The sequence below is a fragment of the Vulpes lagopus genome, chromosome 23, assembly GCF_018345385.1.
Source record: "Vulpes lagopus strain Blue_001 chromosome 23, ASM1834538v1, whole genome shotgun sequence".
Taxonomy (NCBI): domain Eukaryota; kingdom Metazoa; phylum Chordata; class Mammalia; order Carnivora; family Canidae; genus Vulpes; species Vulpes lagopus.
Window position 1 is genome coordinate 56,920,968 of NC_054846.1, and position 24,267 is coordinate 56,945,234.

Consider the following 24,267-nt stretch of genomic DNA (forward strand, 5'->3'; position numbering starts at 1 on the left):
TATGACCTGGAGATCTGCCGAGACCTGGATGGACCAACAGTGGGCCAAATTAAGCCAGCTGTTTGGTTTTTTTCATTCCCTCCTCCTCCCCAGCTAACAATGTTTCTTTACATTTTTTAATGATAAAAAGAATTATAAAGGCAGCTCTCATGACACATGAAAACTGTATTATTTGGGGGCACCTGGGGGGCTCAGTCGGTTAAGCATCCACCTTCGGCTCAGGTCATGATCCCAGGGTCCTGGAATGGAGCCCACATCAGGCTCCCTACTCAGTGGGGAGCCTGCTGCACCCTCCCTGCTCCCCCTGCTTGCTCTCTCTCTGTCAAATAGATAAAATCTTTTTTTTTTTTAAGACTTTATTTATTTATTCATGAGAGACACAGAGAGAGAGAGGCAGAGACACAGGCAGAGGAAGAAGCAGGCTCCACGCAGGGAGCCTCATGTGGGATTCGATCCCGGACTCCAGGATCACGCCCTGGGCCAAAGGCAGGTGCTAAACCACTGGGCAACCCAGGGATCCCTTCAAATAGATAAACTCTTAAAAGAAAAACCAAACTGTATTATTTCGATATTCATAAATAAAAAGTTGTGTTGAAACACGGCCACGCTCGTTTGTGTATTGCCTTCAGCTGCTTTTGTGCTGCAACCACAGAACTAAGGAGCTGCTGCCATATGGCCTACAAAACCTAAAATATTCACTATCTGGCCTTTTATGGAAAAAGTCTGCCAAGCCCTAGCAGAGGGCTACAGAGACCCCTACAAGGGTTCTCAAACTCTCCTCCTGCTTCCATTTCTGGTTAGCCAAGCCACTCAGATATGTGCTGTACCTACCCTCAGCCTGCTGGACTGCGGGCTGTCTGGCAGCACAGCAATGTCCCTTGTGTTCCTAAAGGCCCAGCACAGCAATGTCCTTTGTGTTCCTAAAGGCCCAGCGGTTTCTATTTCTACATCCAGCTGTGCTGGTACATTATAAACGGTTTTGTTACCCTCAGTTTTGTCCCTAATCTAGATTATCTAATCAAACGATAAAATAGTTAAATTCTCTACCTTGGACTAATAAAATTACACATAACTAGGTATAAATGCATAATTACTAAATTCTTCAACATAAAGAAAAATTATTAATTAAAAGACTTATTTAATCACTGAAAACACATATCCACATTAAGAAATTATATTTTAGAGTACTTATACAAAACTTCACACAAAATTATAGACTTTGATAATAAGCAATTGCCATGTTTCTATTCTTTCTCCTTTACTAATTTTTCTATCCTTGGAATTAAAGATGTGACTGCAAGTCTTAGGGCAGGACCAGAAACCAACAGATTTCTTTGTTTTGACTCTGTCAAAGCAGAAAATGTAGCATCACATAAATAAATAGTGGAAAAAGGCAATAAAAACTTCATTGCCTTTTCATGGAGTTCTGGGTAACTTGCCTTTGCATTTATCCAAAACTGAGTTACAGACATTGATTTAAACACTGATTGTAATTCCAAATCTGAAGATAACTGTACTAGTTTTTCTTCTTCGAAGTCCGTGAGGTTACTATTTCGGTGATTCATAAAAGGATTAATTATCCACAAATTTCCTGAGCGCAAGTCTTCTTCTGGTGGGTAACAGTCATGGAACATTTGAGAAAGACCTTCCAGGTGCTCAAAAATAATGCTTGCAATGCCTCTCATATTTAAGTCTGATGAGTTTAAGAATTCAGAAAATGAAGGGAACATGTCATAATCATTCTCTTGTGTGCGCTTCAACCACATTTTTAACTTTTCCTTAAATATATCCATTTTATTATACAAATTGAAGAGAGTAGTCATAGTTCCTTGGAGACTTGAATTGAGTTCATTTATAAGTGAAAAAATATCTGATAAATAGGCCAGCTTTGCAACCCATTCCTCATCAAGAAAATACTTGGCCAAGTCTGAATGTTTTTGTTTTAAAAAAATTTCAACTTCATGTCGTAATTCAAATAATCTTGTTAAAATTCTCCCTCTTGATATCCAACGTACTTCAGCATGGAGTGGTAAATTCACATGCTCGGACCCCATTTCTTCACATAAAATTGTTAACATTCGCGAATTCAATGCATTGCTCTTTATAAAGCTTAAAATTTGTGCTGACTGCAAAAGAATTTCATGTAAGCATGGAGACAACTTTGCTGCTGCTAAATGTTCACGGTGAATAAAACAGTATGTAAATGCCACTGTATTCGCAGCAATTTCTTGAATTTTTGCCCTTAAACCAGAACACCTGCCAGTCATGCTTGCAGCCCCATCTGTACAGAAACCAACACAATGTTTCCAATTCAATGATTTACTATCAATGTATTTATTTATTAGTTCAAATATCTCAAAACCAGTCATTTGAGAAGGCATTTCAATGCAACATAGTAATTCTTCTTTTATATCACTGCAATCATAATCAATGAAACGAATATAGCACAAAAGAAGGGTGATATTTGAGATTTCGGATGATTCATCTACCTGAAGGGCAAACCACTTTGACTTTGTGACTTTCTGAATCAGCTGATCTTCAATGTCTGCAGACAATTCATCGATCCTGTGTCCAATTGTATTATTAGAAAGAGGAATGGTTTTCATTTGGTCTCCAGCACTTGAACCCAAAACTTCTGAACACATTTCTACTAAATATGGTTTAATTAATTCTTCAGCAATGGAGAATGGTTTCTTGCTGGCAGCAATTTGGAAAGCAATTAAATAAGAAGCTTTCACAAGTGACTTTTCAACTAGTAAACACTTTTTTAAAGAACTATTTTGACATTCCATTTCAAGAGATTTTTGTTCAAAAAAATCTACTGGTTTGTTTTCTAATTCTGAATGTTTTGTCTTCAAATGATGAGAAAGATTTGCTGGCTTCATGTTTTCAGTGGATAAGATTTCTCCACAAATCACACACTGTGGCCTTGGTGAACTTTCTTTTGATCCTGGACAGATAATAAAACCAACTTTTAAATATTCTGCATCATAAGTCTGGAAAAAACCTATTCTTTTCTTCTTTGCAGGTGGAGACTCAAGTTCTGCTTCCTTTTTCTCATTAGGCATAGGGAAATCTGAATGAAATATTTGAATCACTGTTATTTTCAAGAAGACATAAGCTATATTCTTTGTTTTCCCCCACACATTTAAAATTTATATTTTATTACTATTTATATTTGTCAAAAGAATACATTAAAGTTGAAATGCAAACCATGATATTTCCATGGTACCATTAAAAACTGAATTTCTCCTTGCTCCAAACTTAGCCACTGACTAAAGCAAAATGGCAGGCTGTGGTACATGAACTAGCAATGCAATGTATTCAGTAGATTACTGGCATTAGGGCTGAGGTCCACAGAATACATCAAATTAAGAACAAATTATTCTATTTCTAAGTTTTTCGGAAAACAAAAGTTTCAAAAAGTTAACAGTGAATCAAGATGAAGGATATATTAAAGTTCATTGTGCCATATTTTCAATCTTTCTGAATTCTGAAATTTTCCCAAAGTGGAGGAAAAAAATTATTAGAATACCCAGTGTCAATGAGAGTAAAGAGAAATGGATATTCTTTAACACTGATGTAATTTTTCAATTTTGTAATACCTATCAAAAGCCTTAAAAATCTGTGATACCTTTTGAATCTAGAATTCTACTACTTAGGATTTATCCTAATTAGACAAGTGAACAAAAATCCATTTACACAACTTAACACTGTTTATAATATTACATAACTAAAAGCAATCTCACGGTTCAATCATAGGGGAACGAATAGGTTATATACATTATAATCAATGCATCCATTAAGAATCTCGATGTATAGTGCTTGCTTCAGCAGCACTATGCAGGATTCTCCTTGACTCCTACCAAAAAGAAAGGTACCCTACATAAAAACTCATGATTACTTACTGACAAACTATGCTTTTATTTTTTTTTTCAGACTATGCTTTTAAATACAGTATATTCTGGGTAGTAAAATTATCATTAAAAACAAAAATCAAAAAAATGCTTTGGGCAGAGTAGGCTACACAAGTCACTGAAAATATAAGGGTAGTGGCAGTTAACATGGCTTGGGGGCAATAGTTTATAACCTTTCCAAGTATGAATGAAAATAATTTTCCCTATCGCCAACACCTCAGATACATAGTTGTACTTTCAGTAAATAACAAAATCAATTCATGGTGTTTTTTTAAATAAGAACTACGGCTAAATCACTGCTGCCTTTTTTATATCATTAATGCTTTTAAATAAATTTATATCTTAGTAGTCATAACAGTTTGTACATTTGAAAAACAGCAGTGCACATGCAGAGCTGTTTGTCCACTCTACACATAATGCTGTGTGTGCAGATGGATGCAGTTTAGTAGTTATCATTGTTGACAATAATTATAAAAGGAAGCAATCAGATGTTCAAAGTATGTGATCCAAGAATGAATGTGTTCACATTTACGAAACTGTAAATGATTTTCTTTACTTTTCTTAAAAAAACAAAAACAAGCAAAACAGAGTAACTTTCTACATATGGAGAGCTCAGGGACACATACCTGTCTGACATTCCTTGTGTTGTGTATGTGGTTTGCAAGCGGTGGCCTTGGTCTGTGTGACAGGCTTGCACAACACTGCTTTGTTTTTTAAAAGCCTGGAAGACTGGGAAGACAGAAGTTTCGTGGCATCTGTCTGTGTGCTTCCCTAGTTAAAAACAAATTCAGAAACCAAAAAGTGATGTTTTTCAGTACCTTATCACTGACCATAATTGCTATCAATTGAAAGGTGGCACATAGCAAAAAAATAGTAATAATAACAATTCTTCTGAAAGAGCAGTTGCAATAAATAAGTTACTTTGGAAAATATACACTAATTCCTGATTCTTCCAATCAGTATCTGTTCCATTTATCAATTAAAAAAAATACTCTACCTATAGTAAGGACCATCAAAACAGTAAAGACAATCTTTGCTGATTAGGACAACTGGCTATTCAGAAAAATCAGATCCAATCTCAAACCACATGCAAAAATATATTCCATATTGATTAAAGACCTCAACATTAAAAAAATAAAGCTTTAAAATCTGGAAAGGGGTACCTGGCTGGGTCAGCCAGCAGAGCATGTGATTCTTGATCTTGGGTTGTGAGTTCAAGCCCCATGTTGGGAGGAGAGATCACTTAAAAATTTTTTTTAATCTTAAAAATCAATAAAAATAAAATAAAATCAACGGAGAACTTTCAAATAGCCAGAACAAGGAGAAGGTATTCTTTTTTTTTTCTTTTTTCTTTCTTTTTTTTTTTTTTTTTTAAAGATATCTCTACACCCAACATGAAGCTTGAACTTGCAACCCTGACATCAAGAGTTGCAAGCTCTACTGACCAGCCAGCCAGGTACCCTAAGGAGAACCTTAGGTATTCAAAATACAAAAGAGTTAAAAACAAAACAGAAAAGACTAATACATTTGACTACCTTGAATTTTTTTGCAAATAACAAGTTTTTATAAGACAAAGCTGAAGAATAATCAACAGAGTAGGAGAATGTACCGAAAACCTGTTTTCCATTCAATAAATATTTACCGAATGTTTACTATAAACCAGGCACTGTTTTTAAGCCCTGGGGATATAGCAAAAATCAAGACAAAGAAAGTCCTGCTTTTATGGGCTTTACATTCTACAGGAAGAGACAGAAGATAAACAAGTAAAGCAAATATAACATGTATAATTCCAGGTAGTGAGAAGTGCTATGAAAGAAAAGAAAGTGGGCAGCCCCAGTGGCACAGCGGTTTGGCGCCGCCTACAGCCTGGGGTGTGATCCTGGGGTCCCAGGATCAAGTCCCACATCGGGCTCCCTGCATGGAGCCTGCTTCTCCCTCTGCCTGTGTCTCTGCCTCTTCCTCTCTGTGTCTATGAATAAATAAATAAAATCTTAAAAAAAAAAAAAAAAAGAAAAGAGAAAAGAAAGAAAGAGAAAAAGAAAAGCAAGCAAGAAGCAAGCAGAGTGAGGGAATGGAGAGTGATGTGCGGAGGAGGGGTATTTTTGGAGTAAACATCTGAACATTGATCTTATAAATACTCAAAAGAGCAAACCATGCAAAGGCCTGAAGTCTGAGGACTCCAGGCACTGGGATTATAGATGCAAAAGTCCTCAAGTGAGAAAAGAGTTTGGCCTGCTTTAGGAACAGAGACAAGAATAAGGCTGAAATAAAGTAAGCAGAGGCTAGAATGAAATGTCTGAAAAGGTAGGCAGAAGCCAAATTTCATAGATCAGGAAGGTCTTAGTTTCAAAAACAACAAGAAGTTAGGACTGTATTTTAAAAGTGATGGGAAACCACTGCAGATTTTATTTACACTTACTTTTTAAATAAGCAACAGATGTAATAATTTTAAATTATGTAATAATACAAAAGGTATAAAACTATATGCACGAAGGGGTGCCTCGGTGGCACAGTCGGTTGAGCATCTGACTCTTGGTTTCAGCTCAGGTAGTGATCTCAGGGTCATGAGATGGAGTCCTGCTTCGGGCTCTGCTCAGCGCAGAGTCTGCTTAAGACTCCCTCTCCGTCTGCCCCCTCCCCTCCATGTGCACTAAGATAAATAAATCTTTAAAAAAAAAAAAAAGAAGTATATACATGAAAATTAAGTTTTTCACCTCTGTCTGCCCTCTATCCAGACTCATCCTTGAACACAACCATGGTCCCCAGTTTCTCAGACACCCTTGTAGAGACGGCCCCTGTACTTAAGTTGCTTCTGACTACAAATTGGTAGCATATTAGTTAGGTTCCAGTACCTTGCACTGTACATACAGCAAGCTATCTTAGAGGTATATTTATGTAACTGCTCCTAGGGCAGCTTTACACATTCAGTGTACCATAGGTAATCTGAAGAGTCTGCTGTTCAACAGGAAATGTCAAAAATATTTGCTTTTATAAACATGCCATAATAAATACCCCTACATGTGAATTAATTCTACATGTGTTAGTATATTTATGGAGTAAGGTATTATAAGTGCAGTTGGGTGGGCCAGAAGATTTTTATTATGATGGTGCAGCCAAATTGCTTTCCACAGAAGCGTATTATATCGAAGTATACGACCTTCAGCAATGTATGTGAGCCTGTTTCCCCATACTCTAGTTAATGCAGAACTATGAAACTTTTTTGCTATTTCTCAATAAATTAAAGATACCTAACATTAGTGGGGTTAGTGCATCTTCTGTGAACTATCTACTCCTATCATCTTGTGTTTTCCTTTGGCTTTTAAAAAAACTTCTATGTGTATTTTTTGAATGAGCAATATAATACGTGACATAAAATTCAAAGATCTAAACACTAAACAATGAAAAAGTAATAATTCCCCCTCTTAAAATTCTGCCTCAGTCATTCAGTTTTCCTCAGAGGCAACCACTATTATCTACTTTCTGGCTGCTTTCCAGTGCTTTCTATATATATGTACAAACATGTGGTTTGTGTGTGCGTATGTGTTTAAAATACAAATGGCAGTAGGCTATATACTATTTTGTCTTTTTCATTTATTATATACGAGACTGGTCTATGTCTGTACATATATAGCTACCACATTCTTTTTAAGCGCATAGTATTCTACTGTATGGATATAGCAAATTTATTTTAACTACAGTCCCCAAAGAGTTGCTGCATATGCTTGTGAAAGGAACTCCACTTACCACATAGGAGATAGGAGAGGGGTATATTTCAGGCCCTACTCATGTAGGCCTATTTTTTTCTAGTTCAGACAGTAACTTAGGATGAACTCACAGTGGCTCTGACTACTGATGAAACAATTTGGTTGTTTTCAAGCTTCTGCTGCTACAAACAATGTTGCAATCATCCCTGTATATACTTCATTTTATAAATGTGTGAAATGTATCTGAAGGATAAATTCCTAAAAATGGAGTTCCTTGGTAATATGGTATTTACATTTTAAATTTTAACAAGTTTTACTAAATTGCTCTCTGTAGCAGTTTTACCAACTGCTATTGACAATATGTAAAAATGCCTTAACAGTGTTATCCATCATTTTTATCTTTGCCAATCTCATAAAACTGTAGCTTTAACTGGCATTTCTCTAATTTTGAAGCTGAATATCTTTGCATATGTTTCAGAACAATTTTTACTTCCTAGTCTGTAAACTGAAGGATCATAGTTTTGCCCATTTTCCTAATGGGTGTGGGGTCCTTTTATTGATTCACAGAAGCTCTTTACATATAGAAAAAAACTAGCCTTTTATGACATGAATTGCAATCTTTTTATTTTTTTTCCATGTCCTTTGACTTTGAAATGCAGTTGAATTTCCCTAACAAATCTTTTTTTTTTTTTTTTAATTTTTATTTATTTATGATAGGAACACAGTGAGAGAGAGAGGCAGAGACACAGGCAGAGGGAGAAGCAGGCTCCATGCACCAGGAGCCCGACGTGGGATTCGATCCCGGATCTCCAGGATCACGCCCCGGGCCAAAGGCAGGCGCCAAACCGCTGCGCCACCCAGGGATCCCCCCTAACAAATCTTTTATGGCTTTTGGGTTATGCGACATATTTAGAAAGACTTTCCCCACTTCTGCATTAAAATTCTTTCCTGTATTTTTTCTAACTACTTTATTATTTTTTTATATTTAAATCTCTTCTCCATCTAAACTTCACTTTGGTGTAACCTATAAGGTAGAAATCCAACTGCATTTTCTTCCACATGTATACTCAATTGTCATAACACTATTTATTGAATAATCTAAATCTCCCACTGATCTATTTGAATGCCATCTTTATTATTTCGAAATTTGTATATATATTTAGGTCTATTTCTGGACTTTTTATTGAGTTGTCTGTCTATTCAAGGCTTCAGTATCAGTTATTTTTAACTACCTTGCTTTGTAAAATTCAGAGTTTTACTATAATTTCGGAAGCTAGCTCTTCCCCCTTCTTTATTCTTCTTTTTCAGAATTTCATTGAAGGTTTTTAAGCAGTAAAGTGACACAATCTGATTTGTTTTAAGATCATTTTGCTAACAATATAGAGGGGAAAAAATGCAAAGGATAAGAATGGAAACAGGAAGACAAGTGGGTAGTCACTGCAATGAACCAGAGAAAAGATGATGGTGCCTCAGACAAAAGATGTAGCAATAGGAGTGATAAGAAGTAAGGAACAATAGAGAGGAAGTCTGAGGAAAATAAAAGTGTTCTTATTTAGACATATTATTTGAGATGGCTATTAATCATCTAAGTTGAGGCATAAAGTAGGCAGTTGGATACAGGAATCTGGAGCTCAGAGGTCACAGCAAGAGAAATCAATCTGGGAATAAGCCACCATACAGGTGGTGTTTAAAATCACAGGAAGTGGGATGCCTGGGTGGCTCAGCAGTTGAGCGTCTGCCTTCAGCTCAGGTGATCCTGGAGTTCTGGGATTGAGTTCCACATTGGGCTTCCTGCATGGAGCCTGCTTCTCTCTCTGCCTATGTCTCTGCCTCTGTGTGTGTGTGTGTGTCTCTCATGAATAAATAAATAAAATCTTAAAAAAAAAAAAAAAAAAAAAAAAAAACAGGAGATATTGAGTCCCTGGGAAGTAAGGTAGATTGAGAATAAGGGCAAGTATGCTGACATGGAAGTTGAAGAACAGATTTCAAGAAGGAAGGGGAGATTAATTTTATCAAATGCTAAAGGATGAGTAAAATGAGAACTGCAAATTGACCACTGGATTTGCAAAATAAAGACTGATGGTGACCTTGACAAGAGCAGTTTTAGTGGAATGGTGCAGACAAAGCCAGACTTAAGTTAGCTAAGTAAGGAAAGATAACAAAAAGGAAGTAGAGGCCACCCTTAAAGGAGATTTTCTAATATGGAGAGTAGAGAAATAGGACAATAGCTGAAGGACTATGCTATTAATATATATATATGTTAAAGATTTTTATTTATTTATTCATAGAGACACAGAGAGAGAGAGAGAGAGGCAGAGACACAGGAAGAGGGAGAAGCAGGCTCCATGGAGTGAGCCAGAGGCAGGACTTGATTCCGGATCTCCAGGATCACACCGCAGGCCGCAGGTGGCGCTAAACCGCTGAGCCACCGGGGCTGCCCTAAAATATCTTTTTAAATAGATATTAAGTATTACTGCATGTTTTTGTATCAGTGAACACGAGGAGGAAGAGGTGGGGGCAAATCCAGAGTACATAAAGAAATTCTATAAATTAATAAGGAAAAAATTCAACACAAAAATGGGGAAAAATTAAAAATAGGAAATTCAAAGAAATTTCAGATGTTCAAAAACATAGAAATATGGGCAGCCCCAGTGGCTTAGTAGTTTAGCACCGTGTTCAGCCCAGGGCCTGATCCTGGAGACCCAGGATTGAGTCCCACATCAGGCTCCCTGCATGAAGCCTGCTTTTCCCTCTCCCTGTCTCTCTCTCTCTCTCTCTCTCTGTCCCTAGTAAATAAATAAAATCTTAAAAAACAAAACAAAAACATAGAAATATAAACAAACATGTAGTAATTAGTGATCTGCAAAATAAAACAAGAAGATATTACTAAACAGATTGACAAAAAAAAAGTTTAAATCTGACAACATCAAATTATAGTGAGGCTGTGGAAATAAGTAAAATCATAAACTTCTGGGGAACAAAAACTGAAACAGCCATTTTAAAAACTAAAAATGCTAATGTTCTTTGACTCCGAAATTCTATTTTATATCTACACTTGACAAACACCTGCACATGTGCACACAGAGATGTATTCAAGGATGTTCAATGTACAAGAGATTTTTAATAGTCAAAAACTGGAAGCAATCTAATGTTCATCAACAGGGCAATGGATAAACAAAATGTGTTACTTCCACATACTACTATATAGTAGTCAATAAACTAATAAATTAATTCAGTAGAGTCAGAGAATACAAAATTAACATATGGAAATCAGTTGCATTTCTATACACTAATAATGAGCTATTAGAAAGAGAAAATTGAAAAACAATCCCACTTATAATTACATCAAAAAGAATAAAATACCTAGGAATAAGTTTAATCAAAGAGATAAAAGATCTGTACCCTGAAAACTATAAGACACTGATGAAAGAAACTGAAGAAGATAAAAATGAATAGAAAGCCATATACCATGCTCATGGATTGAAGAATTAATACTCTTAAAACACCCGTACTACCGAAAGGTATCTACAGATTCAATGCAATTCCCATCAAAACATCAACATTTCTCACAGAACTAGAACAAAGAATACTAAAATTTGTATGAAACCACAAAAACCCTGACTAGCCAAAGCAATCTTGAGAAAGAAAAACAAAGCTGAATGTATCACACTCCCTGATTTCAAACTATACTACAAGCTACAGTAACCAAAACAGTATGGTACTGGCATAAAAACAGACACATAGAATACACAGATATTTGCAAATCATTCATCTGATAAGGGATTAATATCCAAAATATATGAAGAACTTACACAATTTAATATCAAAAAACTAAATAGCCCAATTAAAGAATGGGCAGAGGACCTGAAAAGGCATTTTCTAAAGAAAACATACAGATGGTCAACAGACACATGAAAAGATGATCAACATCATTTATCATCAGGGAAATACAAATTAAAACCACGATGATTTATTACCTCAAACCTGTCAGTTCAGATATTATTTAAAAAATAATAACAAGTGTTGGCAAGGATGTAGGAAAAAACCCTCATGCATGTTGGTGAGAATGTATACTGGTGCAGCCACTGTGGAAAATAGTATGGAGTTTCCTCAAAAAAATTAAATATAGAACTACCATATGATCCAACAATTCCACTTCTGGGAATTTATCCAAAGAAAACCAAAACACCAAAGGAAGAAATACATTCACTGCAGCATTATTTGCAATAGCCAAGATACAGAAGCAACCTAAGTGTCCATTGATGGATGGATAAAGATGTGACACACACAAAAGAATATAACTCAGCCACAACAAAGAATGGAATCTTGCCATTTGCAACAACATAGATGGACCTAGCAAGTTATTATGCAAAGTGAAACAAGTCAAACAGAGAAAGACAAATACCATAGGATTTCAATTGTATGCGGAATCTAAAAAAACAAAACAAACAAAACAGAAACAGACCCATAGATAAAGAAAACTGTTGGTTATCAGACAGAGGGAAAGGTTAGGGGGGCAGGCAAAACAGGTGAAGGGGATTAAGAGGTACAAAGTTCCAGTTATAAAATAAATAAGCCATGGGGATGTAATGTACAGCATAGAGAACAAAATAATACTGTAATAACTTTGGTGACAGATGGCAACTAGACTTATTGTAGGAAACATTTTGTAATGTATAAAAATATCAAATCACTATGATGTACTGAGGTACTCTCTAGGATAGGATACTGTATGGCAATTATACAAAAGGATATTATACATCAATTATACTTCAATTAGAAAAAACTTAAGGACACCTGGGTGGCTCGGGTGAGCTTCCGATTCTTGATTTCGGCTCAGGTCATGATCTCAGGGTCATGGAATCAAGCCCGTGTTGGGCTCCGAGCTCAGCGGGGAGTCTGCTTGAGATTCCCTCTCACCCTCTCCCTTTTCCCCCTCCCCTGTGAACTCTCACTCTTTCTCTCTAAAGTAAACCTTTAAAAAAAAAACATAAATTTTAAAAGAAAATGAAAAAGAGATAGGAGAAAATAAGCAAATAAGCCCAATCTAACAAGGTTTAATTTTTAATGGTGGGAATACAGTACAGCAGAAATTGGCAAAGTATGGAGTGGACCAAGTCCAGCCCACCACCTGTTTCCGTAAATATAATTTTATTGGAAAACAGCCACTCACTCATGATGGATTGCCTATGGCTACTTCTGCACTATAACAGCTGAGATGAGGAGTTGCAACAGAGTCTGTATGGCCTGCAAAATCTAAAATACTTACTACATAGATCTTTATTGGAAGTTTACTGACTTTTGCAGGTTTTCTTCTTCATGCTTTCCTGTATCTCACCTTTCCCTGAAATTTAAGACTATTTAAATAACTTGACGGAAATTCACACTAAAATCTCATAGAAACAAAGAAAAGATTCTAAAACTATTAGATTTTTAAACATTGTAATAGTACTACATATTTATTACTATATTTGCTATAGACTAAACTGAAAATATTAATCAGAGCGATTCTGTAACAATTTAAGGTTTTATTTATTTGAGAGAGAAAGCACACCGAGAGGGAGAGAGAAGCAGACTCCACATGGGGTTCAACCCCAGGACCCTTGTGTTCATGACCTGGGCCAAAAGCAGAAGCTTAACTGACTGCGCCACCCAGATGCCCCTATAACACAGTTTAAATGACTGGTGAATTATAAAGGTACTCCATGTAGGGAGAAAAAAAATACACAGCATAATCATATTTAATATAAGGGATATATTCCTGAAAACCCTGAATAATTCAAAACCAACCATCCCACACATACAGAGGGATTCATTCTCAGAAAACATCTGCAACTAATATAGAACACTTTTATAATATACACTAATAACATATTAAGTGTAATATATTAGTATAGTATAATATGTAGTACATTAATACCTTAATTATATAGTTATGTGGTTAACAGAATTATTAATTCTGTAACACAGTAACTTATTAATCAAGTAACTTTAAAATACAATTAAATGTATAATACATAATATACTAAGTACAAAGTTAACGTAATGGTATTTAATTAACTAATGTAGTTTCCAGCCTGAAAATACTAAGAAGTTATCACTATCATCTTCCAACAACACAAGTTAAGGAGAAGGTTAAAAGTTATCAATCAGGAGAAGCTCTCTCTCCACATCATGGGGAAGGCTAGTCTGAGTCCCTGGAAGACTTCTGCTAACGAATGAATCTAATGTGGCTGGTTCTTTTCTCTCCTTTTTATTTTCCCACTGAAGATTTTTTTTCCCACTGAAAATTTCTTGATATGCAGACACACTGTCCATTTTTCACCTTGCCACCATGAAATAGCAATCCACATTTGGATCATTTTCTTTAATAATAACAATTGTTGCTGGAGTATGTTCAAAATCATATGCCAGGTACTTCACTGTTGGCTGCTGTGCTGAAGGCCCAGGCTAACTGCTGGGGCCCTCCTTCAGCTACCTTTGTTTTCCTAATTCTAGCAAGCCTTCCTTTATTAATCCATGGAGAACCACCCAAGGAAAATGTCAACATCCCCTTCACCAACCTTGCACAAACTCATCTTCTTTCACAGACTCTTTATTAGGTGTGAGGCTGTCTTCCAGGTTAAAGCCTCTTTAGGTTATGGTAAAGCTGAAATGCTTTTGATAGCTTCGGTTAGCAGATATAGCTTGCCTGCTCATTTTTATATTCTTAAAACCTCAGTAGGCTTTAAAATTGGAAAGCCAGCCATGACTTGTAATAAACCTTTTTGTCTCACTTTCAATTCCTTTCAAATCATCAAAAATACTTCATGCCTTAGCACAGGCGACGGCTTGGCCTTAGGGGCACATTATGGCAGCAATGATCTTGCAGCTGTGTTGCCAGGATTTTTTCCATTTATTCCATTATTCTGGCCTGATTCTAAGATATTTTTTATGTGAACTAAATGATGTACCTTCTTTAATGCTGCTTTTGGTTTTTTGAGCATTCTCTCTAATATTCTGCAGGTTGCACTCTCCTAAATGAACAGCATGGAGGTTCACAGTTGAGCCTTCATCACAGAATTTTATCACATCCAACTTCTGTTCCAAAGATACTGAATTTGGGGCACACTTTTTAGCACTAGCACTACTACTACTTAATGAATTTAAATGACAAAGTTATACAATATACAAAAACATTTTTAATTGCACTAAAAGCAAATGTTAAGAGAACAGCCAAAAATAGTCACCCAAAAACATTAACCCAAGATCTGATACATCAGGTTCATATGATATTGATAAAGGATGATGGGAACTTTGTTTCCTGCTAACACAAGACACAGACAACAATGACATAGTTTGCAATCCTTTCAGCCTGCCAGATTTGAAATTATGCATTTCTTCAAAATATTTTTTTTAATTTTGGAAAGTTTCACAATATTTCAAATTTGAGACATAAAGTGGGAATTTAAATGTATTTTTACTTTGCACTATTTTCAGCCTCACATAATTTGAAGATGCTTAAAACACTACACTGAACTTTTTCAAAAGACTTCCTTTTTTTAAATAGGCTCCACACCCAGTATGGAGCCCAATGTGAGGCTTGAACTCACAACCCCTAAGATCAAGACTTGAGCTGAAACCAAAAGTCAGACACCTTAACTGACTGAGCCACCCAGGCACCCCTCAAGAGACTTTCTAGTTTTCAAGAAAAATACTGGAATGTAGTAAAAGAGAAAAATAAGCAATCAGATGGAATTAGTAAGTATTTAAAGAAATTAAGAAGCCAGAATGCAATAAGTCAAAAACATATTCTTATTAATGTTGTAACCTTAAGGTCCCAAAAAAAAAAAAAAATTTTAAGATTTTATTTATATATTCATGAGAGAAGAGAGCGGCAGAGCCATAGGCAGAGGGAGAAGCAGGCTCCCCATGGGGAGTCCGATGCAGGACTCGATCCCAGGACCCCAGGATCACGACCTGAGCCAAAGGCAAACATTCAACCACTGAGCCACTCAGGCTACCCAATCCCAAAACAAAACTAATAACATGATAGGGCAGCCTAGGTGGCTCAGCGGTTTAAGCACCTGCCTTCCGCCCAGGGTATGATCCTGGGGTCCTGGGATCGAGTCCCTTGTCAGCTCCCTGCATGGAGCCTGCTTCTCCCCCTGCCTGTGTCTCTGCCTCTCTCTCTCTCTGGGTCTCTCAGGAATAAATAAATAAAATCTTTAAAAAAAGAAAGAAAAAGAAACTTTCTTTAAAAAAAAAATAACATGATAGATTACTCTTTTTAAAGACTAAGCTCCACATAAAATATATTCAGGTATGTCTTAGAATACTACATTCAAAATGAAAATAAACAAGTGGCATTATGAGGAAAAATATTTTTTTTTTTTAAATATTTCTCTGAAGGAGATCTACAAATGGCCAACAATTTTTTTTTTTTTTTTTTTTTTTTTTTTTTATAATTCTCTACTCATGATAGTCACAGAGAGAGAGAGGGGCAGAGACACAGGCGGAGGGAGAAGCAGGCTCCATGCACCAGGAGCCCGACGTGGGACCCGATCCCGGGTCTCCAGGATCGCGCCCCGGGCCAAAGGCAGGCGCCAAACCGCTGCGCCACCCAGGGATCCCGAAAAATATTAACAATAAACAGTAAAACTTACATCTTCGATGATCTTTGCTGCCTCTTTAGTAACTGCTGCACCTGTTATAAATTAAAATATACATTATTATCCCCAGAATATACAGATGTAAACACTGAGACCAAGAAATTATTTTCCCCTTACTAATAAGGTGGGTTGGAGTCTAGTCCAGAATTTCACAAAAAATGGTCCGAGGAAACTGGACATCAGTATCACCTGGGATGCTGGGAAAAGGTAAAGAATCTTGGGCCGCAATCTCATCTAGCTGTATTAGAATCTCCAGTGATAAAGGCAACTCTGTTAAAATCACTTAGGTTCTTAAAAAAAATAAACTATACATGCCACTTCCTTCTCTATCCAGGCCAACCTACTTGCTACTCACTTTTTCTCTGAGAAAAAAGGAGCATGTTTCCTTATATGAATATAAATGTAAATATTAACAACAAGAGCTGCTTAGACTAGACAGCAGTCCAACCAAATGCCTTTATATCAAGTCATACCTTTTAATACACTGTTAGTGTTCCCGGTGGGCTGGGTAGGAGATATTTTTGCCAATGACACCACACTTGTTATAACTGGTGTTGTATTTTTCCTTGCAGAAGGGAGCTCCACTGAAGCACTCTGCGCCTTATATATATTTACTGATTAAAATAAAAAGGTAAGACCTATTATAAACAAAAGGGTTACACACAAAAAAACCCTGTTTAACAACTAAAGTTTTCAAGGAGCAGTGCAAATATCTAACTCTATATAATGTTACAGAATATATCTTACTATATAAAGAGTGATTCTGGTCAGATTAACATTCATTAGGGACAGGCTGGTTCTCTAAAATTATAAAATTCAAATGCTATTTAACAGGTAAAAATATAGGCATTAGCTTCAGAATCAACTGGCCTTTTCTATTAGTGAATATTAAAACTCCTCTACCTAAGCTTACTTCAAATAAAAATTTAACATGACAATTTTTATAAATAAGTTGGTGAGGCACCTGTTCATCTGCTAGTTTTCTGTCAACCCATTTTATAAAATGAAAATTCTTCCTGACTGGTCTTAGGGAATGGATGAAGACATAAAAGCCTGGCACGTGGCATATGTGATTAAGGTGGTGATCAATAGGATTGCAAAGGCGGACAAGGGCCAGACTGCACGGACAAAGCACATGGATTCTGTGAATTCAACAGCACTCCAGGCTTTGATCAGAGAGCATAATACCAAATGTTTTGAACCTAACTCAAAGAAGTACTACTTCAAGGAGCTACTTTAAGAACATGCCACATATATATCTATTCATCTGGATATTTTGACCATATTAGCTGTCCTACTTGCAAAATTATTTTATTCTTAGCCAAAAAAAAACTTTGCTACCTATGAAGAACTGGTCTACTTTATTTTTCTGATATAATTAATGTGTTGGTTCTTTATTCCTTGGCTACAAACAAGCTCCGGATCAAATCTGACGCCAGTCACAGCAACTATATTATACTTCTATCCTCTCCCTTTGTTTGCCCTGATTTTCTAGTTTATTAACTTAAACTAATTAAGTTTAATTACACATATCCCTTAGTGGAAGTTATTTATGTATAGATATATTCAAGTAAAAGCAATCAAATCTAATTTTCCTATAAAATTAGTGCTTATCCATGGTATGTTTGATTATGACAGCAAAAAAAGCATCAGGATTGACAAAGGGCAATCTTTAAGAATTCTTATAGGAAAAAAAAAGAAATCTTATAGGAAAATTTAAGAAAATCCAGGCTATCTGGATCCAGTAAAATTTTGTTTTTATTATATTATTTACAACTATGTGTGCCAATTGTATATCCTAGCAGTGACATAAAGATCCTGTTAGTCAAGTTTAATTTTACCTTTATTTTGTGAAAGAGGATCATTCATAATTTGCCAATGACAGAACTCCAAGACGCAAAATAAGTTACAAAAATGTTTGATGTTTCCTCGCCATTTTATGGACTCACTTAGCTTACCCTGTCGTTTACAGCCATCGCACTTGGCCATCTGGGAAAGAAATGTAAGACAGGATAGGCTTAAGACCACAAAATAATGCAAAGAAAACATTAATCATAAAACTAGAAGGCACTATCAAAACAGGATGCATAAGTCAGATGAAATCACAAAATATAAGGATTAAAATAATGTGGTTAAAGATAGATATACTTAATTATTTGTTGCACATAGATGCCCTCAATCTATAGAATATATAAATTGATCTCCCATTTTCAAAATTACTGATGAAGGAATCTAAAGATAGGTTCTACTTTTAAGAGGTTAAAAAGCAGCAAAATGTAATAGAATATGCAGTTTGGAGTTATAAAGACATTGATTTATTGATTTATTCAAGAAATATCTAATTAAGTATCCTTTGTCTTGAGTATTGAGATAGTTTCCTGGTCATATAATTATGATAAAGACATATTTCTCCACCAAAATGATTACGCTTTAGGGGGTAGGTAGAAAAATAAACATGATTTCACTGGAGTGTTACAGGTGCTGTCTAGCTATCACTCACCAGGTGCATTATTTCTCCTCCCTGGATCTTGCTCTTTTTCATTATTTATAAACTGGTAGTAATACCTCTAAGGATCGTAGTACGGATTAAATAAAATAACACTTAGGAAGCACTGGATGTGTGTTAACGCTTCAATAATTGTAGCTTTCACAGTCTTTCAAAAAAGTAATTTCTTTTACAATGACTGGGTAAGGTAAGGAGGTCAGTCAGAGTCATCTGATCTATGAAGTGAGAACAAGGTCTGACTTCTAATTCATCACAGTAACCTTCTGAATGAGAGAGCCACTTAAGGCAACATAACTATGTTAGGTTCTAAGTTGAAAGAACTCAGTTATAAATAAGGTCAATATGCCTCAAGAGAAAGCCAAATATAAAAATAAAACGAACATATGCTCAAACAACAGCAAAATCTCCAGAAATCCTATACTCTTTACCCCCAAAGTTTCATATTTATATTCAACTGAATTTTGCTTTAGGAGCCCATAATTTATTTTACCCAATTCCAAACACTAAATTTTACTTCACATGATCCAAAACATATTTTAAGAAAATAATTTGTACTAACTTCAGAAAGCCAAAGAGGTATATTACATTTACCTGATAAAATAAAACTGTAAATTTGGACATGCAATCTTCACAACAAAACTCTTCTAACTTGCCCTCCAATCGATTTTCGACCAAATTAGGGGATGTCTGTGAGCAGTAACTGCACATCTTACAGTAATTTCCCCATCGTTCTCCAAAGTCACGGGCAGAGAGGAATTTGCAAACTGAGAACCAAAAGGGATGAAAGGAAGAAACATCAAACTTACATTAACCTGAAGGAGGTAAAGTGAGTTTCCACAGTCTCAGGTACCAACTTAGCTAATTTCTAAATACTTGACATAATTATTTGCTTCTAGAATAGAAGCAAGGATAGTCTCTATATTCACAAAACAAAATCGTAGCACCTTTTAAATATACTTTAAATATTAGGTCATCTATTTTCAGAAACATCAGCGATCTAAAAGTTTCTTAAGCCAAGAAGCAGTAATTGCTTAAGCACCCTCTTTACAAGGGGGTACAAGAACAGAAAGATCTCTCAAGTCATTGCTAAACTTATGAAGAGGTTGGCTTTTTTTTTTTTTTTAAGATTTTATTCATTTATTCATGAGAGACACAGAGAGAGACAGAGAGAGAGAGAGAGAGAGAGGCAGAGGCACAGGCAGAGGGAGAAGCAGGCCCCACACAAGGAGCCCGACATGGGCCTTGATCCTGGGTCTCCAGGATCACGCCCTGGGCTGAAGGCAGGTGCTAAACCACTGAGCCACCTGAGCCTGCCCTGAAGTGGTTTTTTTAACTCTATACTAATACCATTGACCTAATTATCTTTCAAAAGTCTTTGAATTTTAAAGCAATTTCTTTAAAATTACTGTAATTTAAAAAAATCACCACAAGCCAATCATGATCACAAATATATTACAATATTTAACATTTTTTTTCAGGGCACGTGGCCCAGTCAGTTGAGAATCCAACTCTTAAAAATAAAAAAAAGAGAGAGAGAGAGAGAGAATCCAACTCTTGGTTTCGGCTCAGGCTATGATCTCAGGGTCGTAAGATCAAGCCCCACGTCAGGCTCCGTGCCCAGAATGCAGTCTGCTTAAGACTCGCTCGCTCGCTCACCCCTCCTCACGTGTTCTCTTTCTCTCTCTAAAATAAATAAATCTTTAAAACTTTTTTCAAGTTTTCCTTTATTGAGATTATTATAATATTTAGAAGTATAGACTTTAAAGTGACTTATGTATAAAAATAAGTAAAAAGTAAAAAAAAAAAGTGATTTAAGCATCAACTCAAGAAAAAAGCCTCAAATTACACATAAAATAAAATTACTTGAAAATTAATTATAGATTAATAGCCCAACTCAGCACGAATTACTTTATAAAACCTGCATGCTAAAAAAAAAAAAAAAAAAAAAAAAACCTGCATGCTCTGTGGATAAACTGAATTGCTTGCTTTCTTTACCTTCACTACAAAATGGCTTATCAACCCCTGAGAATCGGACGGTCTCCTTTATAATTTTCTGCAGTTTGCAGTAGTCACACATTGCCATAACTTTATTTTTCTTTTTGTATTCATCAGAGCAATTCTTGCCACAAAACAGAAACATTTTACCCTGCAGAGAAAAAAAGAAAAAACAAAAAACCAACCAGTGAGATAGAATTAAACAGTTGCTTATCTTTATGAAATCATTCTCCTCATTTCAAAGCAAATTGACTGTCAAAGACGAAAAGACAAATGTTTCTGATGAATACATTTATATTCCATCCCTTTCAAGATTTCTCTTTACCTTGTAGAAAAGGAGTTCTGGTTTTGTGGCAAACAGATGGCAACAGTGCTGACACTTGAGTTTAACAAGTGTCCGGGCTACCACAACTTGCTGAGATGGGGCAGCAAGAGGCCGGAAACTGGCTGTGGCAGAGGCAGAGCTGCTGATGGAGCCAGGGGGACCGGAAGCGGGACCAGAAGCAGAACCGGAACCAGAACCAACAGAGGTGTTACCTCCTGCAGCTGACACTGCTGACCCAGAGGGTGGGTTTACAACTACTTGACCCTGAGATGGGGCCCCCGCTGAAGAGTTTGTTCCTTTTGGCTTATTAAATACATTCTGGAAGAACACAAATAAGACAAAAGTTTTAGCGACTGAGAAGTAACGTGACTTGGGTAATTTTCATTTTCTCGTTTTAATAAATTAATGTCCCCACAAATATTTCCTAAACACTTTATAAAGTAGTTCAAAGAAAGAGTTTAAATGGCAAACTTGCAGAATAGAGGGACTAAGAAACACATTAAAAGATTAAGGATTGGAATTCAGGCTTCCCAAACACCTCTAATACAGGGTTCTGATAAATTAGAGCAGACCTCTTCTTTCCCCCAAAATACCTCTCCATTGGCACTTTCATCACCAACCAGCCTTTGATGGCCAGGAAGAGCACAGAGGCCACCAGGAGTCTTTTTCGCCCCGGAGCCAGCAACACTGTATCAGGCATCTTGTCACCCCAGAGGGTCACTAAACTCTACTTTATTTCAGAGAATGAGGAACAAATGGAACAAGTAAATGGAGGCCTCCTCCATGCCAGGAGTCATTATGTATTTGGCCCAGGATGAGAGGAAGGGACACATGAGCACCTATCTGAACCCTATCTTAGTTTCTATCCTTTTGAAAGGCAGAGAACCAAGGGCAAGAGTGGGAGGGAGGGTAGTTTAGCTAAGGACCCTGGACAAGGAAGATAGTACTGAAGTTCAATGCCTGGCTGGGATGTTTTGCAGAAATGACTTCTGGGACCAGAGTTGAAGAGGTTTTTTTCTAAGTTAAATATAATCTTTTGTAAATATGGACCTTCAGCACTCAACATACTGCCATAGACCAATTCCTAAGAGAACCTCAGGGGTTAAATACTCCATTAGATCATACCTGGAAAGCCACCACACAACTGGAGCTGCAGAAGCTATATATAGTTCCATTGGACATGGCTAGGTGATACTGAGGGATTGCTGAGGTTTTACAACTATGACATGAAACCTGGACACCTTGGTAACAAAAAATAAAAACCAATGAATAAGCTACACAGATGAAGAAATAATCCAAAAGTGTATTAGAAGGATTAAAAAATACTCAGTAATATACAAAACCAGAATCAAGGAACTTTAATCTGTGCTGACTTCAACTAATCACAGTGAAGTCCTACTTAACACAAAAAACAAAAAGTTTTTTCCTTTTTTTTTTTTTTTTGTCTTTCTTTTCACACAAGAACTACAAAATAAATACCTCAGCCAAGAAAAATCAGTGAAAAACTATTTTCACTTAAAAATGAGTTCTTTGAAAGTAAACCTTGGGTCTCAATTGAACTGCATAAATTCAGTTTGTAACAAAAAGAAAGAAAGCCAGCTATGTTGTTCTTCAATAGTTACTAAATCTATAAATTTATCAAATTTAAATATTACCTGAAGAAATAACTGTCTTAACTCTGTAAGCAGATAAGCAATTAATAGAGCAGAAAAGCTCGGTTTTTCCTGAGTCATTGGTAGTCTCAATCATTTCAGCTGAGGGCCTCAATGATTTCCCCAAGGCATATGGAGGAGTTTGGGCTGAATTCTATCAAGAAAATAAAATAACATTTAGATATCTAGCACAAACATACAAGTTGTTAAAGAAAAGGAAAAAGAAAAGCTACCTACAAAGACTGCCTTTAGTTGAAATATTTGAACATGACTATAAGGCCATTCTAAGTATAGATTTTTCTGGAAGTTGGAATGTGGGAAAAATAAGTTCTTTCAGACAATAACAAAGAGTAAATTGAAGAAAATTAGTAACTATTCATATATTATTAACAACAACAAAACACATTAAAAGTAATGGGTTTTTAAGTGCATTCGTAATGCACTTTTCTCATTACAAATAAAGATGACCAGATGATACATGAACCAACAGACCATTCTCAGTAGATCCTTGACATCAATCTAGATCATCTATCACCTTTAAGGTTACTTAACCAGTAAGACTCTTTAGCAAGAGGAAATAGAAATGATGTTCAATGTATATTAGGAGATCTTACAGAACTACCTGTTTTTCAAGCTGAGTTCACAACAGAATCTGCCTGTAACTTTACTCATGTTTTAAAATATTATAATGATGGCTACCATTTATATAAATTACCAATATTATTATTTATTCAGTGCTCACCACGAGCTAGGTCCTACACTAAATAACTTGTATATAATCATAGAATCCTTTCAACAACATAGTGAGATACTTTTAAAAATTATATTAACCAAAAGCTTAAATTAATTTTAATTCAATTAACAAATAAACAGAAAAGCAGGAGATTAAACATTTCATCTCACTCCAAAGTTCCAGGCTAACCATTACACTATTTTGCCATGGACACAACAAAAAGTCTTTTGATAAGAAGTTATATAGGGTAGGTATTTACCCCAAAGATACAAACATAGTGATCCAAAGGGGCACCTACACCTAATGTTTATTAGCAGCAAGGTTCACAACAGCCAAACTATGGAAAGAGGCTAGGTGTCCATTGACAGATGAATGGATAAAGATATGGGGTATATATACAATGGAATAGTACTCAGCCATCAAAAAAAATTAAATCTTGCCATTTGCAAAGATGTGGATGGAACTAGAAGGTATTATGGTAAGTCAGAGAAAGACAATTATCATATGATCTCACTCATATGTGGAATATAAGAAACAACACAGAGGATCATAGAGAAAAGGAGGGAAAAATAAAACAAGACAGAAGCAGAGGGAGACAAACATTAAGAGACTCTTAATCACAGGAAACAAACTGAGGGTGGCTGGAGGGGGTAGGGGGGACGGGATAATGGGGTAACAGGCATGAAGGAGGGCCTTCATGTGATGTAATGAGCAGTGGGTGTTATATAAGACTGATGAATCACTGAGCTCTATGACTGAAACTAATACTACACCATGTTAATTG

The 24,267-nt window shown here is 36.0% G+C and overlaps 1 protein-coding gene across 9 annotated transcripts in view; it reads right to left on the reverse strand.

Annotated features, from left to right (window-relative positions):
- Positions 1 to 1,118: 1,118 nt before the first annotated feature.
- The window catches only part of ZMYM6 (zinc finger MYM-type containing 6), a 40,177-nt gene continuing 17,028 nt past the window's right edge, over positions 1,119 to 24,267 (reverse strand). For all 9 annotated transcript variants that reach the window (XM_041738738.1, XM_041738742.1, XM_041738744.1 and 6 more), the window contains 10 exons: positions 22,754 to 22,904; positions 22,224 to 22,339; positions 21,099 to 21,416; positions 20,774 to 20,924; positions 19,370 to 19,542; positions 18,114 to 18,261; positions 16,746 to 16,886; positions 16,267 to 16,307; positions 4,544 to 4,688; positions 1,119 to 3,076 (listed from right to left, as the gene is read on the reverse strand). In XM_041738738.1, the coding sequence (XP_041594672.1) occupies positions 1,245 to 3,076; positions 4,544 to 4,688; positions 16,267 to 16,307; positions 16,746 to 16,886; positions 18,114 to 18,261; positions 19,370 to 19,542; positions 20,774 to 20,924; positions 21,099 to 21,416; positions 22,224 to 22,339; positions 22,754 to 22,904 (3,216 nt within the window). In that variant the 3' untranslated portion in view covers positions 1,119 to 1,244. The remainder of the gene's footprint in view (positions 3,077 to 4,543; positions 4,689 to 16,266; positions 16,308 to 16,745; positions 16,887 to 18,113; positions 18,262 to 19,369; positions 19,543 to 20,773; positions 20,925 to 21,098; positions 21,417 to 22,223; positions 22,340 to 22,753; positions 22,905 to 24,267) is intronic.